The sequence below is a fragment of the Pagrus pagrus genome (genome assembly GCF_965226575.1).
Source record: "Pagrus pagrus genome assembly, chromosome: 12".
In the NCBI taxonomy this organism is placed as follows: domain Eukaryota; kingdom Metazoa; phylum Chordata; class Actinopteri; order Spariformes; family Sparidae; genus Pagrus; species Pagrus pagrus.
In genome coordinates, this window is record NC_140196.1 from 20,524,101 (window position 1) to 20,539,617 (window position 15,517).

Here is a 15,517-nt window from a genome sequence, read left to right on the forward strand (position 1 = left end):
ACATAAAAGGCAGACAGACGTGTAAAGTAAAAGAGACGCCTGTCTTTATCCAGTCCCTGATGCTCCCTAGTGGCAAAACTCTGCACCAACACCCTGTGATCAATGTGTGTGAGATATCCTTGTATTTTTTCCTTCCTGTCTTTTTTCTTTTTTTGATAAAACAACAAATTGAGCTTATATGGCCATCCATCCCAGAGTGTGGCTCAATGATACCCAGGGGTCTTGTACAGGCTACTTGAACGCTGACACGACTGTTTCTTGGAAATCTTCAGCACTCTCATGAGAACGTGTCCCTCTGCAGCCGGACATACTGTCTCTGTATACTGTCACTGCTGATACGGTTGCATAACTCCCCTTTCTGGGAACTTCACGTAAGAGATGCTCGCTTCTTGTGTATAACCCGTCATATGTTCACAAAGACAGCTAAAAATGCCACATGAAGCATGTGTTCTTTGACGAAAGTCACTCTTAAAGATGTTCTTTGCCGCCGCAAGAGTTTTATTTTCAGCAACACTGAAGAGCGTGAGACGAGCTATGACTATAAACGAAGGCGGATTTTTGCAAAAAAGATGAGGACAAAAGAACAGAATTGCTTTATTTATACATTTTATGGTCACTTATTCATTACAAAATTAGTTTTTGATGATTTTAACATTTGCAAGCAAGTGTGCAGCCTTTTTAAATTATTCTTCCTTTCATCTGATCCGTATTCATCCCCTAACAGCGGGTGGTGTTGGACTGATAAGGCTGAATAAATCAAGCTTCCCCTTCATTCCTTCATTTCTTTTTGTCATTTTTTCCCCTCTACTTCTGCAACAGCAGGCAGCTTCAAGAATGTGCTGGTTTGGCTCAAAATAAGGTTAACTCCCATAATGTTCTGATAAAGTAACAGGAGGCAGGGTATTTATTATAACAATATGTGTCTGGTTGTGTGAGGAGGGCGATGGGGGTCGGGGCGGTGGTGGTGGTGGTGGTGGGGGCGGTGTTGTTACTGAGAAACTGATGCAGTTATCCAGTGGACCCCAAAAAGAACAAGAACAATAATTATTTTCAGATCACGTAGCAATCACAAACAAGTCATAAGTCAGATGAGCTTGCGCACATGTATGATTGTAAAGCTGAAACGATGAGGGACTGTATGGAAATGATTAGAAGTAGAGAAGAGCTGAGAAAAGGGGGAGGATATCATCAATTTTTCTTCTGGGTGAAGGTGGGGTCGTCTGATTTATTATTTTTTTCTCATCCAAAATGTTTCATCCTACTTTTTGCAAGAAAGTTCACGGTTACATCAAAAAGACAACTTTCACTTGTGTCATGGTTAATTAATGTGTTCATTGGTTTCATTAAGATATCAAGGTTTAAAGATGTAACATCTAACATTCCTGCATTAAAAAGTGAAAACGACTAGGTTATATATATTTTGTTGAGTTACGCACATTGGACAATGAAGACAACAACAGCTCCCATGATCCCACACTGTTTTGTTTTGACTGAGAAACCACTAGTGGCAGAAATTAAACATTGTGTGTACGAATTTAACTCTGTTGTATTGTTCAGGCTAAAATGAAGCAATAATTGTGTAGGGCGTTGACTTAAAACAAACAAAACAAAGGTACAGGTAAAGTTCAGCTCCCTTTCACCACCCAATTTATTTTCATACAGTCCCTAAGTTGATTAATTGGTTGACAGAAAATGCGTTGTAAATGACAAGTGATTAATTGCCGTGATGTATGAGCTGAATCCAGCTTATCAAACGTAAATATGCGGTTGTTTTCTTATGATAGTAAAATAAATACCAAATTTCAGTCAGATGAAACAAGCAATTCTAAAACATAGTTTTGGACTACGACAGACATTTTTTCTGTCTTTTTATAGATAGCAATATTAATAGTGACAATTATTGACAGATCAATTGATACTTAAAATAATGGTTAGTTGCAACCCTGTCATACAGGCAATGACAAACTGCAAACATCTGCACATTTACCTGATGAAAGCTTCATGTTGACAGTTGTTCTGACTGACCTGAACAGCGTGTGTGTGTCTGTGGCTGATAAATCATTCTTTATCCTTCTTTATACTCCGGCTCCATAGATCTGTCATCACAAAGTCAGACAAGCAATAAAATGGGGAGGTACATTAACAGTGTGGGACTGTGACACGGAGTTTGAGCGTCCCCTGATGTAGAGCTGAGGGGGAAACAGATGAAAGAAATGCGATCATGTCCGTGGTACGTCAGTCTGATGAATGCCTTCTGCTGGCCACGTCTGTTCACCTTATGCTGCATCTACTGCTGCCACGTGTGTGTGTGTGTGTTGTTTATGCATGTGTTCAAGTGTGTGACATTTGTACATCTGTGAAAGTGAGTGATGAGTTGCGTTTATGTGTCATTCATCAAACATTTCTTGAAGTGTGAAATCAGTGACGTGCGACCAAAAACAGCAAACAAGGAAGAAATCTGCAGAAAGAGACCTCTGATACAGACTCTTCAGCTCACATACCTTTGTTTTATGTTCTCATAGGTTGCATGAGGATCTGAGTTTGAGCTTGGTTCAACATTTTTCCCTTGAAGTACTTCCATTGCTGAACTACTCTCTCTCTCTCTCTCTCTCTCTCTCTCTCACACACACATATTCACACTCATAAGGAAAGCATGTTTTCTTTGTTCTTTCCAAATGTTGGTAGAAGCTGCAGGCCGGACTGAAAGCTCTCCTCCTTGTGCTATTGATCCAGAATAAATATTCTAATACTTAAGGAAACCACCATGTCTTATACATCAAGACCTGTGCAAAAGCAAAAGCTTTTAAATTATTACATTTCTGTCAGACACAGTGTATCCAGGTGAGATCAAAAGACAGGAGTGAGTGCCGAAGAAGGCAGAAGAAGAGACCTATACAGTTTGTGTTGAAGGTTTGTGTTTGCGTACTTCAAGGGCAAAACATATTCAAATCGGCTAGATCTAGATTTTTATTTGGATCCGCCTCCAATTGTTCTCACCCAAAAATATGCCTGATGTTTTTCATCAAGATCCATGCATTACATCTTAAAAAGATTGCAATGTGAACAAAATTAAGAAAAAATGCCAGCATCCGTCCCTTTATGCAGATCTGCACCAGATGTTGTTGGGGTCTGTTTTGGGCTGAGACCCATCCTCTATCCAAGTTTCATGTAAATCTGTTCTGTAGTTTTTATGTAATCCTGCTGACAAACCAACTGACCAACCAACAAATGGACATGGGTGAAAAACATAACCTCCTTGGCGTTGGTAATGAACTATCATTATCAACAGATTGTGAATAAACAACAGTGTTGGCGTTATATCAAAGTACTGTGTTGCAGGAGCCCTTTTGCCCAAGGTGACTTCCCTCATGATCCAAGGTCGTACTGCAGGTTGACTTCTGTCAGCTAACAGGCCACCTAGCTCCACAGCTAACTGAGCGACTTGCTAACGGCAGCTGTGAGTGCCACAGGAATAAAGAATGTGAGAAGAAAGCTGCCTCACAAATATTTGAAAGTTAAATCAAACATCATGGTCATGCAATCGCTGCTATGTCTTTCTGGATGCAGTTTGCTGACACACATCTGCAGTACGTGCAAGTAAATTTGCAAAATGGTGGATGGTTTGGGCAGAACAACATAAAAGAATGTCTGTTCACACCCCAACCCCTGAGACCCAGAACCCAGAACTATCAACCCTCCAATCCACTTTATCCTAAAACTGTGGGGAGGAGAAAACAAACTGTGCACATTGGTATGTCTGGGTCTGCTTGTGCATGTGTGGTGCCAAAATGTACTGAACGTATGTGTGTGTTTGTGTTCGGAGAGACAGTGTGTGTCCGTATGCACTGAGAAGGACTTACTGTAGCCTCAGTATACCACTCAATGCATCTAATAAAGAAAGTCCGCTGTGTTTGTAGAGTGTTAAAAAGCTCTCAGCCAAGCCACCATGATAAGTCTATTACAAATTTACAGTAGTTGTTATTGTTTAATGAGGCATTTTCTCTCATTAACCTTCTGGCATCAATCTGCTGCAGGTTTAAATCTCTATTTTCTGGCTCGTAATAGCAATAAAAGTGATATTAACTCTCTACATCAGACTGCAGTTGTGGATGAGTTAGTGTCTTCCTGCTTTAAGTTGTCCTCCATTAACTGTGTTGAAGTTTAGATGGAATGTTACAGCTACACAAAAAAGATAAGGAGACATGACTAAAAATGTAATCTTGTCTATATATAACATCTCATATATATGAGAGTAGAGTAGGTTTTAGGTAGGTTTTTTCAATCCATTTTATTAATTTATTGTAAACAATTAGATACGAAGATTGATACCACTCAAGATAGCTTAGCTTAGCCATAGAGACGGAGAGCAGTGGGAAATAGCCAAGATATCGAGTGAATTTTCAGTGCTGGTTTGCTGATTTTTCAAACCTTCTGACCGAGTCAGGCTAATTGTTTCCCTGTTTCTAGTCGGTTTCTCGAGTCCGTACAGTATTCACAGCTCCTTAGCTTAGCTTAGCACAGGAAGTTCCTGCGCCCGTCCAAGAAATGGTCATATAACCCACAACCTGTTGGTTTTCCAGTCTATCGTGAGCACAGTTACGAACATTATACACAGCTTGGGAAATTTATTTTGTTGCCCTAAATGTTGGTTGAAATAGTTTGAAATTGAAAAATGTTCTTTTTGCTTTCTTGCTAAGCGCTCGGAGCTGGAGACAGCAGTCAGTTAGCTTAGCCAAGTACAAGAAGTTACTGCACTTGGCCAAAACATAACTTCCCTTAAAAACTGTGATTTGTTGTCTTCAGTTTTTTTCATGTAGATTATACAGATGAAACATAACATGGTAATTTGCTATGTTGGTAATAATTTATTAGCCTTAAGACAAATTACTTGAGTAACGCATAACTTGATTGCTAAAAATCATCCCTTCGTTCAATCCGTTATATATACTATATACAGCACACAGTGTTTCGCATTGGAGGATTTTAGCTGATGCAAAATGTGCTCACGCTGTGAACACGACATAAAGAAGAAGTGATTGGATGGTGCAGATTGTAAAATGGAGGGAGAGAGAAAGTAGCGAGTGGCAAAGAGGAGACGCAGGCCAGAAATAATGACAGAAACTGTACAAAGTTTGTGATCTCTTTAAGCCGAAGCAAAATGAAAAAGTCTTTAGAAAGAGTCTTTTGTAAAACTGAACACGCCTCCCACAACAGCACAATGTCAATGCTCCAGCACATCTGCTTTCGACAAAGCTAGGGTAGCTGTAACCTCCTTTATCCAGTCTTAATGCTAAGCTAGGCTAACCATCCTCTGGTTGTACATACACGAGAATGGTATCAATCTTCTCATGTAAATCTTGGCTAGACAATGACTGTATTTCTCACAGTGTCAACCCATGCTTTTAATGTGAATCTGTTATGCGTTAGCATAAACGCTGTAGATTACAACAGTTCTTACTGCTTCTTAATCACCATAAATCAAAGCTGCCTGGGTCAATAAACTATTTTAATTTCATACACAAGTTTTGTTGAGCAAAATATGAAATTTTAAATTGACTCTGAGCTAATTACACTTTGATTTATAGACTGTTCAGTAATTAGCTCTCTGAAATACATTAACTTTCTTTGCAACTTTTTTTTCTTGTAGCAGGGATCATAGAGGACAATCCATCACATCGGGAGAGAGTCAGTATCCAAAAGCAGATACATCAGTGTGTTGGGAGAGGAGAGTCACGGGAGGAATGCACTGAATGTGATTTCTTTCACTTAAGGCTGCTTTCAGCACCGATGGGTTTGATTTAATGTCAAACCACACTGAATTGTTTGAAACCATATTGGAGGCACAGAGGCAGAGGCCTTATGGAGAAGGGTGGAGACAGGAATGCAAGGAGAAAGGGAAGGGAAACAAGGGTAAAGGACACGAAAGAGGTGATAAGCAAGGAAAAACAGGCGGAAAAAGAGAGTGAAGCCATGGAGAGGGGATGAAGAGATGAGCCGGAGAGGGATGGTGAGGGATCAGAGGACAGAGAGCTTCTTTGACAGCTAATATGACATGCGTGACACTGGTTTAGCCTGAAGGAACATTGCCAGGTCAGAGCTGTGTGTGTGTGTGTGTGTGTGTGTGTGTGTGTGTGTGTGTGTGTGTGTGTGTGTGTGTGTGTGTGTGTGTGTGTGTGTGTGTGTGTGTGTGTGTGTGTGTGTGTGTGTTTGGAGTGAAGAAGTGTGGAGAAAAATAAAAAGATCACAGTAATGTTCTGTGTTAGCATCCACCATCACATGACGCCGCCTGCTGTCACACTTAAATCAAACCCACACACACGTACACAAACACTCTCACACACACAACAACACACAGTCGGGCCACAGTAACGGCCAAAGCTTAAACATTTACAGCCTTAAATGATTTTGACCGCGTGTCTGTACAGATAACGGCTAGAAAATTGATGCTTTTCTTAAAAAAAAAAGTACACAACTGACTTTTTATTCTCATATTTCTCATTTTATTTATAGAAAAAAAAGAAACCCAGTCCGCTTTTCAAACCAGCTAAGGAAAGGAGTTAGATTGAGATAATGTAGAGCGAGTAAAGCCTTAAGAACAGGCCTAAAATTGAACAGTATAATACAATAGCTTGAAGGCCATCAGCTGAAATCATATGTCAGTAGTTCAATATCTATTGGGGAAACACAACACACGGACAATACATTTAAAGGCACTAATGTAACAAGTGATAAAGTATGCAAAAATGCTCAATACATATATACACATTATGAAAATACATGACAAAATGAATGAATATCTTCCAAGCTTCTGCAGTGTCTGCTAGCACCACCAAACACTGTGTCACACTCTAATGTAGTCCGTACAATGCAGAACATATTGCAAGAATCATACCGTCAAAAAACACATTCACTATCCAGGCTGCGAGCCCGATGAGCTGTCTTTGCTTATCAACCCACGACACCCAATTTTTTTACGTAACACTTGCTGAACTCCGCCCCTGCTCAGTTCTCCATATTTGATATTAGTTTGCCTGCTTCACAAATCTCACGCTTGTTATCCAAGAATACAGCTTATGGACAGCACGGATGCTCATTTCTTCTTGGACACGGAGCGTGTTTAGCGGTCCATGATAGCATGTGTTCAGAGTTTTAGGATAAAAGGAATTCCGCCTCAGTTGGGGCTGGTTTCCAAAGGCACATCTGTTAAAAGTTGATGGATCCTTCATATAATGTTGTTGATGTGGCAAGACTGAACACTTTTTCCTCATTCAGGCACCCATACTTCAATATTTTCATGTTTTTTTTGTCCTCATATCTCCACCTTTCTCACAGTTAGGCCCCTCTTCAGGCTGTAGTGGACTTGTTGGTCATGCGGGAGTTGCTCTGGTCGGAGGCTCGTTCGGTGACCTTCAGCTTCATGCAAGACTGTTTCTCATCCATCAGCATCTCCGCCGGTAGGCACCAGCAGCACAGGCAGGACTACAGGATGAAGAAACGTAGTGAGTGAGATTGTGAGGCAGGTTCCCTCTTTTTCTTTCTTTCTTTCTTTTCTCTCTTTTTTTTGTTGCCTTAAAAGTAAGTCGAAATATTTGAAAATCGAAATATACACTGTTTTCTTGCCTGTGCATTCAATATGAAGCTAGAACCAGCAACTCTCCGTGCAATTTGTCCAACAACTGTTATTCCAACCCTCAGAAGGTCTGTTGTTCATAAAATACTCACTCTTGTATTACCAATTTATATACAGAATGTAACTGACATAACTAAAATACTTATTTTAGCTCAAACCAGCTGCTAGAGTGGTATCAAACCGCTCATCTAACCACATTTTTCAAAATGTTTCTTTCACATTTTCATTCTCCATGTGCATATGTTCATGACTAAGTTGCACCTTACCCTGAAGCAGCTCTTGAAGCGCTTGCTGACCATGTAGAGGGCGATTGGGTTGATGCAGGAGTTGACAGATGCCATGTTGATGCCAATGTAGTCCAACACCAGAAAGAAACTAAAGGGGTCACAGAGACACATTAGTCTTCTACCGTTCCCTTTCTGGAGGGTGATTAATTTTTCTACTAGATTATCTAGTCTACTCTCTGTTTTGACATGTGTTTTCTCCGATACCTGAGCAGTTCGCAGCGGTTTGGATCTTTCTCATCGTAGATGGTGAGCTTCAGGATACGGCTGAGGTGGAGAGGCAGCCAGCACAGAGCGAACACCAGAACCAGGCAGAACACAGTCTTCGCCACCTCCCTTCGCTGAACACATACACACAAACACACATAAATCACAGCGTAGCAGTAACAGATTGCACTGACAGTTTTGGCCCAGAAAGGACATTTGTGAAATTTATATCGCTCGAAACTTTTTTTGAAAGGATTTGTTTTCATAAATCAAAACAAATTCAAATGAACTTTCAAATTCAGCTGGATTAAGTTTGGTGGTAAAAAGTCATGACGTTGTTATTTATAGCTTTAATGGAGCACACTTGTGAACATATGACCCATGAAGATTAACACCATCATCAGACCTGTTTGAGGTGGTCACTGAGAGCGATCTGGACGCCGTTCTTCTTCCTCAGCATCTCACAGGTCATCAGGGTGTAGAAAATAGCGGTGCAGATCAACGGCAGGCAGAAATATACACCGAACAGCCACCAGTCCTTCGCTGATTTATAAAACTACACAGAGAAGAATGAGGGAACAGCACTGGATCATGCACAACATCTGTAGATAGAGCTTAAAGTGAAAGGTGAAACATGTCGGACTTAAAGTTAATGGTGCGTATCCCCAGTCTGGCCAGGACCGGGATGAGGGGCATCAGGGTGTTTCTCAAATTCGGACTTGTAGACTTCCATTTGAAAATCAATTTATCAAACTACCTCAGGGGAATTAAATCTGTTCATAGTTGTCAATTTAACGTTGATCGAAGACACGTGAACACACACACACACACACAGACGCTGCGGTGTTTTCTGTTAGCCAAGAGCTTAATAAATCCTGCGATATACCCTGTTTCTCTTTTAAACAACACTCCATTATCTGTAAACTCCGTCTAACCCTGATCCACCCTGGAAGCTTCCGCAGTATGACAGAGAGAGTATGCCTTTATGATAAGCATGCACATATATTCATGCACGAGTCAGCATGCCTGCCAACATCTGCATCTCCATGGGCCTGTATGTGTCAGTGTGTATTTTATGTGCATTTGCAGGTCTGTAGTGTTCACAGCTGTGTCAACACACGCACTGTTTTTCTCCACACTCAGTTATATACCTACGAAGGTCTGTGTGTCACAACTCACCCTCATAAAGCTCGTTTTCTGCATGGGGTGCAGCAAACAGATCCTCAAGTGTTCACCTTTGTAGTCCATGGTGATCATGTCGAAGGCTATTGCCTCTGGCACAGCCAAGATGATGGATAATATCCAGATGAGTGCTATCTCGATAGCCATCCATTTTGGCACTCCGATCCCTTTGATACGGCTCCACGAGGCCACGGCACGATACCTGAAAGATCCAACATGTGCAGTCAGTTATCCAATAAATGAATAAGAGTTTGACATTTATGGAAAAATGCAGTTATTCACTTTCTTGCTAAAACGAGCTGACAAAATCAATACCACTCAAATATTTGTATTTAATGCTTAACCTAGCGAACCAGCCCCACTACAAGGTGCTGTTTTTATTCTGTGGTTTTGTTCTGATTAACCAAACAAGATATAATGTATGATTTAATAAGCTTTAGAAGAGCTTTTAGGCAGATTTTGTACTTGAGACAGTGCCTGGCTAGCTGTTTTCACCCTGCTTCCTGTCTTTGTGGTAAGCTAAGCTAAGCTAAGCTAACCGTCTCCTGGGTGTTATTATGGATCCCACTGCCTTTCTTAGCCTATCCTACCGTGCCTTGGATTCATTGTTGTGAATGTGTTTATTTTCCAAAAGAGTACACTATTTTTTAAATAATTTAATCTTTTAGTGTAAGGTTACTATCAAAAGCTTTAACAGGGTCTAAGTATACTGGTGCCATCCCAACTGACAAAACTCAAACATACATTACAGGATTCAACATTAATGTTTAGTTTTTTTTCACCTGTGGGTCAGAATTGTACTTGCCTCTATACAAGTTGTTTGATTTCTTAACGGTTATAAAATAACAAAGAATCAAGTTCATTGTCATAGGTAATCCTCAATAAAGGTGCAATATGTAAGAATCGGGCAACTGTTGACTTCATACATACATTACAGTACATTACAGCGTATTACCAGGTTAACTGCTAACTGCTGCAAACTGTAGCTGCCGTTAGTTCTTTTTTGCCTCAAAGCTAGCAGTCCAGACTGGGAGCTCGGAGCACCGGGGAAGTCTTGGTGTTTACCCTTCTGGCAGAGGAGCTTTGGACCTGGCCGGATGTTTGGATGTTTTTACCTCCTGCCAAGTGCTGGATCGATACTGCACATGAGCAACTCTCACAGACTGGAGAAGAAAGCAAGATGGCTCACTCCTTAGCTGCTTCCATCATCATCACCGGTAGAAAAATATATACTTAAAGGTGCAATATGTAAGAATTTTAGCCTCAAACATTCAAACGATAACTAAAAATATAAAAAGTTTAGACGTTGAAGACATATCTATTGAAGGTAGCATGCTAACCAGCTAGCCGCAGGCCTGAAAATGTCCTTCCCGCAGCAGTCCAAAGCTCCTGCGCTAGCCATGTAAACACCAGCGCTCTCCTGGTAGTCGGACTAGCTGGACGGCTGACTGAGCTAACAAGCTAACAGTAGCTACAGTCATAAATGTATACATCAGGATACTGTTGGCAGAAGTTAGCAGTTATTGTGGTGATAGGCTGCCCCATTTGTTGAAAGTATGAATTCAAGGCACCTACCAGTGAGTTGCAAGATTTTGTAGCCTGATGTGGCATTTTACTTGCCCCCGTGCAATTGGGGCAATACCGATTGTTGATTTTTTTTAAACACCATGCAGGCATAACATCTGAAGATTCTGACTATGAAAAAACTAATTCTTGTTAAGACTCCTTATCTCAAGCTCACACTATAATTGAGGTCAAAAGTCATTGAAATGTTTCTGTAATCCCTGACCGGTTACGTGGCATTGGGAAATGACGATAACAAGCTAACATGAGTGGTAGCGTGAGTTTTGGGCTGTGCATTGCTTGTGGCTGGGTTTACCTGTCAATACTTAAAGCACACAGACTCAGCACTGTGATCCCCACTGAGGCTTTCTGGACAAACGGCACCATCTTGCACAGGGTCACCCCAAAAGGCCAGTCCTCCGCCAGGAGCTGGAGAGAGAGACGGACAGAAAGAGTTGTTGAGAGAGTTAAACCATGGAAGTTAGTGAAGCAAATTGTTTGGCCCCGCGTTGTTTTCCCCAGCCTCTGGCATCCAGGGTCAATCAGATATGCATGAACCTGAGCAGTCAACATTTTTTTCTCCTAGTCAGGTTTATTGTTTTTGGTCTCTTTTTGAAAACAAGAAGGCCTCTCTTTGACCTCAAGACACCGTAATCCAGAGAGGTACGGTAGCTCTTGGAGAACAACAACACTCTGCCAATCCTGTACAATATGTCTGCTTTAGATGAGCGACTGGAATGTGAGTGTACATCAATTGGAGTCATATGTGGTCCTCGTTTCTCCCCATACCACCCCGTCTCTCCTGTCTCTGCTCTGGTATGCAACTGCGTCCAGTTGTTTTAACATGCTTGCCCCCTTACCCAAATATACAGATACTTTGGCCTTCTCTGTCTTTCACACATACACACACTCTCTCTCTCTCTCTCTCTCTCTCTCTCTTTCTCGTTCTCTCTCTCACACATACACACAATGAGCTGAACAGATAATAACATGCCAGAGACACAAGGGGATATGGAGGGGCTCAGAATCCAGTAAAGTAATAACACGTACAAAGAATACTTGGAAGCCCCTTTTCAAGAGTGCGTATGTGTGCGCTCACATGTGCGTGTGTGCTATGAAAGGGTGTGTGAGGGGTTTTAAGTCCAATATGCAACAAAATATTTGCATATGACCTTAAAAAGCTATTGGAATAAACTCTAAGGGGACATAACAAGAGCGCAAGTAGAATTCGTTGAAAAGCTGAGGGAGTTTTGAATGGACGGGAAACAAAAACATACTTTTAAGCAGAAAATCATCTAAAAAACCTGTTGCCAGGCCTACATGTACCTACAGTACATGGTATAGACGTTTTTGTCAGCCATATTCTGCACTAGACTCACCTTGTAAACATTAATTGGAATGCCGATGATGATGTGTAGCAGGTCTCCGAGTGCCAGGCTGGCGATCAGGATGTTGGGCCCGTTCCGCATGCACTTATTCTTATAGATGATTCTCAGCAGAGTGGAATTACCAATAATGCCCACAACAAACACCAGGCAGGACACCACCGTATTAATGTACTTGAAGGTGTCTCGGATTTCCGTGGGCCCGGTGCACATGGGAGGTAGCCGGTGGCGGGGAAAGCTGATGTTGGGCCTCACCGGACCCTGCACGTCTCTCTCTACCAGCCCGAGTCTCTGGGTAACAGTAAGAGAGTCCCTGGACATGTCACCCTTGTCCTGCTGCCCACTGGCCACAAGGATGTGACCGGCCAAGAGGAGTAACTCCAAGCGGAGGAGATGAGTCTTCATCCTGCAGTTTGGTTGTGAATATAGCTTTTATCCAATTGATCCTCTTTGAGAGCCTGGAACAAAAGAAAGTACTGTATTCACGCCTGTTATCTGAGTATAGGAGTATTATTATGCCATAGGACAACAACCTCACTGTCTAGTAGGCTCTGGTAACATTTCTTACTTTGACTCACTCAACCGTCATATCCATATAAACTCAGTAATAAACTCGGGATTAAGATTGGCAGACACAACCCGCAAAAACAATATTTTCATATATTTTAATAAATCCATTTTTAATTAAGGGACCGTAACAAACTTGTAAGGTCGAGATAGAGGGTCAGAAAAGGGGTAAAGTATTGTAATCTTTATTTTGGCTGGAAGGTGAGTGGGATTTGTTGGGGTGAGCAGGGAAGGATATTTTATTTCCATCAGATCAGCTGTTGTTGGCAATAAAATAGTTACATAAATAGTTACATCAAAAAGACAACTCTTACTTTCAGGTTTTATCAATGTGTTAAATGGTGACACACAGTTTAAGTTTGATGAAGATATTAAAGGGGCGCTATGTAGTTTCTGAAAATAAATTCAAACTCAGAATTTTAGTACTTACAACACTAATGAGGTAATTATACAAACTTAGAAATATTAATCTTTCCCGGAACTAAAAAAAAAGCTGTTCTCAGAGGAAAATTAGGTCTCCAGAACAAGCTAGAAAAGGTGGCAGGGTCCGCCACATATGAACAAAGTAAAACAGTATGAAATTGTGTTGTCCTTTAAGGTCAGTTTGTTTATTTAGTCGTGAAAATGAAGAGAATTGATTGAAATGTCTTCCCTAAGGGGTTTCAGTCCTTTAGTCACTCAGTTCTTCTTTTCCAGCCACTGTTATTGTAGTTCTTACTTACCTAACTCCTAAGGGAGCTACAAATCCTCCAGTATTTACGCGTCCAAGATCAAACTCCCCTAGTCACCCTCAAGCCCTCAGGTTAAGACAGAGGAAAGTTCCCAAAGTGGATGGTTTGTGTTCCAGCAGTGACAGTCCAGTCATCTCCAACAGCAGCTGTCCACTCTGGTGTCAAAGTGAAAAAGCTCCAGATCTGTGATCCAGAGGCTCCAGTCAGCTCCTCTGGTGGTTCCCCCCTCTCCAGTACTGGCTGCTGAGTCTCAGTGTACACAGTCTCAAGAGTCTGCTGAGTTGATCCCTGCCCTCCAACCCCTCCTCTTCTTATGCAGAGGAGGGGTTATGTAGTGTTCATCAAAGTGCCCTCATCTTAACAGAGGAAGCTTGGTAAAATCAGTTCATAAGGAGTTATAGTGTGTGGTACTCAGTGGTGAGTCTATAGTGTCTATAGATGGGTTGCTGCTCTTTTATTTGTCCTGTTAAAATGTTCCAGTTTTATACCATTGTTCTCTTTCACAAGACAAACAGTGGAAAAAAGAACTGTATTTGATATTGAGCCGTCTCATTCAATCTGCATGCACAGCAGTCCTATCACTTTGACCTTATCAGGCTGCCAATGTGCAGTCAAATTGTAGATAAGTGCACCCTGTTTGCTATGCTGTAACTCATTGTAATGAGAAATCACATGTAGAAAGATGCAGAAGAGACATGAGTCCCTGCTACAGATTAAGTAAGTATTGACTTGTTCTTGTTATCAGCATTTACTTAACCTGCAGTACAATGTGCTAACAGGATCTGTACCAAAAGTTGATGGGGTCTATTCTTGGTTGAGTCCCATCCTCTATCCAAGTTTCCTGGAAATCTGTTTGGTAGTTTTTGTGTAATCTTGATCACAAACCAACCAACCAACAAACAAACGGATACAGGTTAAAGCACAACTACATTGGCAGAAGTAACGAAGCCTCAGATGCAAGATCTTATCGTTGGTGCATATTGTTGGATGACCAAAGTGAGTAAAATATGTCCTCTGAAGACCACGAATGTCTGAACAAACTTTCCTGGCAATCCAAAATATTTTTGTACCGGCCAACATTACCATCTCTGGAACCAAGCTGATATATCTGCCAGTATTTATTCTGTGAATCACAAAATTCACAAAAATACTTAATAAAAAATTGAACACACTTGAAACATTTAGTACTCAGAACATGTCACATTTAATTACTTTGGTACAATTCACAACCTGGACAGTCATCAAGGTGACACCAGACTTATAGCCTATTTCAAACCAGTGGTGTTGTGTACTTCTTAAAATAAAACCATGAGAACTTCTAATTCCCGTAACACATGGGGTGTTTCTTGTTCTTCTGTCCTCGTCTTCAGCCCGGTGTCACCCTACATGCTTTACTGACAAGGATAAACATCCTTGAATGAATTTTCTGGTCACACATGACGACACACTGTAAAATGCAGTTTACATGACAGTAAGCACTGACAGTCTTTTGGTGAGTCTTGGAACAATATGTCTCTTTGGCTTTTTAGCCAATTTACACATCTAGTTATTTTTATATCTCAATATGTTCAACATTTCACATGGATGAAAATCCACCGCAATTATGACACATCATCAGGTAGAGACCAGGTAGAGACCAGTGACAAGTGTTTTGCATTGTTGTCTAGCTTACGACACAAAATGGATCGGGACTTGGGAGACAAACCTGCGCCCGGGAAAGATTCAAAATGTTTGGTTAGGAAATGTGAAATGTGCAGGCCATCCTCATCAGACAAACAACCATACTGGTTGACTGTGAAAGCAGCTTATTACGACCCATTTATTACATTTCTTGTTAGCCGGAGACCTCTAGTGGTTGTTATTATTGCATCAGTAAAGGAGAAAGTCAGGCAAAGTACATGTTGGGAGGAGGTCAGGATGGACAGTGGGTCGAACAAGCAGGGGCAATAATAATCGAACAATAATGGC

The 15,517-nt window shown here is 41.2% G+C and overlaps 1 protein-coding gene across 1 annotated transcript; it reads right to left on the reverse strand.

Annotated features, from left to right (window-relative positions):
* Positions 1-6,483: 6,483 nt before the first annotated feature.
* Positions 6,484-13,780, reverse strand: ednrba (endothelin receptor Ba). The gene is made up of 8 exons (XM_084369813.1): positions 13,541-13,780; positions 12,246-12,709; positions 11,183-11,295; positions 9,301-9,505; positions 8,528-8,677; positions 8,122-8,255; positions 7,897-8,005; positions 6,484-7,479 (listed from the first exon to the last, which is right to left on the reverse strand). The coding sequence occupies exons 2-8, from the start codon at positions 12,654-12,656 to the stop codon at positions 7,345-7,347; spliced, it is 1,257 nt and encodes a 418-aa protein (XP_084225939.1). The 5' UTR covers positions 12,657-12,709; positions 13,541-13,780; the 3' UTR covers positions 6,484-7,344.
* Positions 13,781-15,517: the final 1,737 nt, after the last annotated feature.

What these genes read in the sequence shown, in the direction of transcription:
- ednrba (XM_084369813.1), bottom strand. Translation starts at nt 12,656, where the DNA reads ATGAAGACTCATCTCCTCCGCTTGGAGTTACTCCTCTTGGCCGGTCAC. An exon ending in TGTGCTTTAAGTATTGACAG is followed by an intron (nt 9,506 to 11,182) that starts GTAAACCCAGCC and finishes TGGATCTTTCAG; the next exon opens with GTATCGTGCCGTGGCCTCGT. An exon ending in TCAGTGACCACCTCAAACAG is followed by an intron (nt 8,256 to 8,527) that starts GTCTGATGATGG and finishes GTATGTGTTCAG; the next exon opens with CGAAGGGAGGTGGCGAAGAC.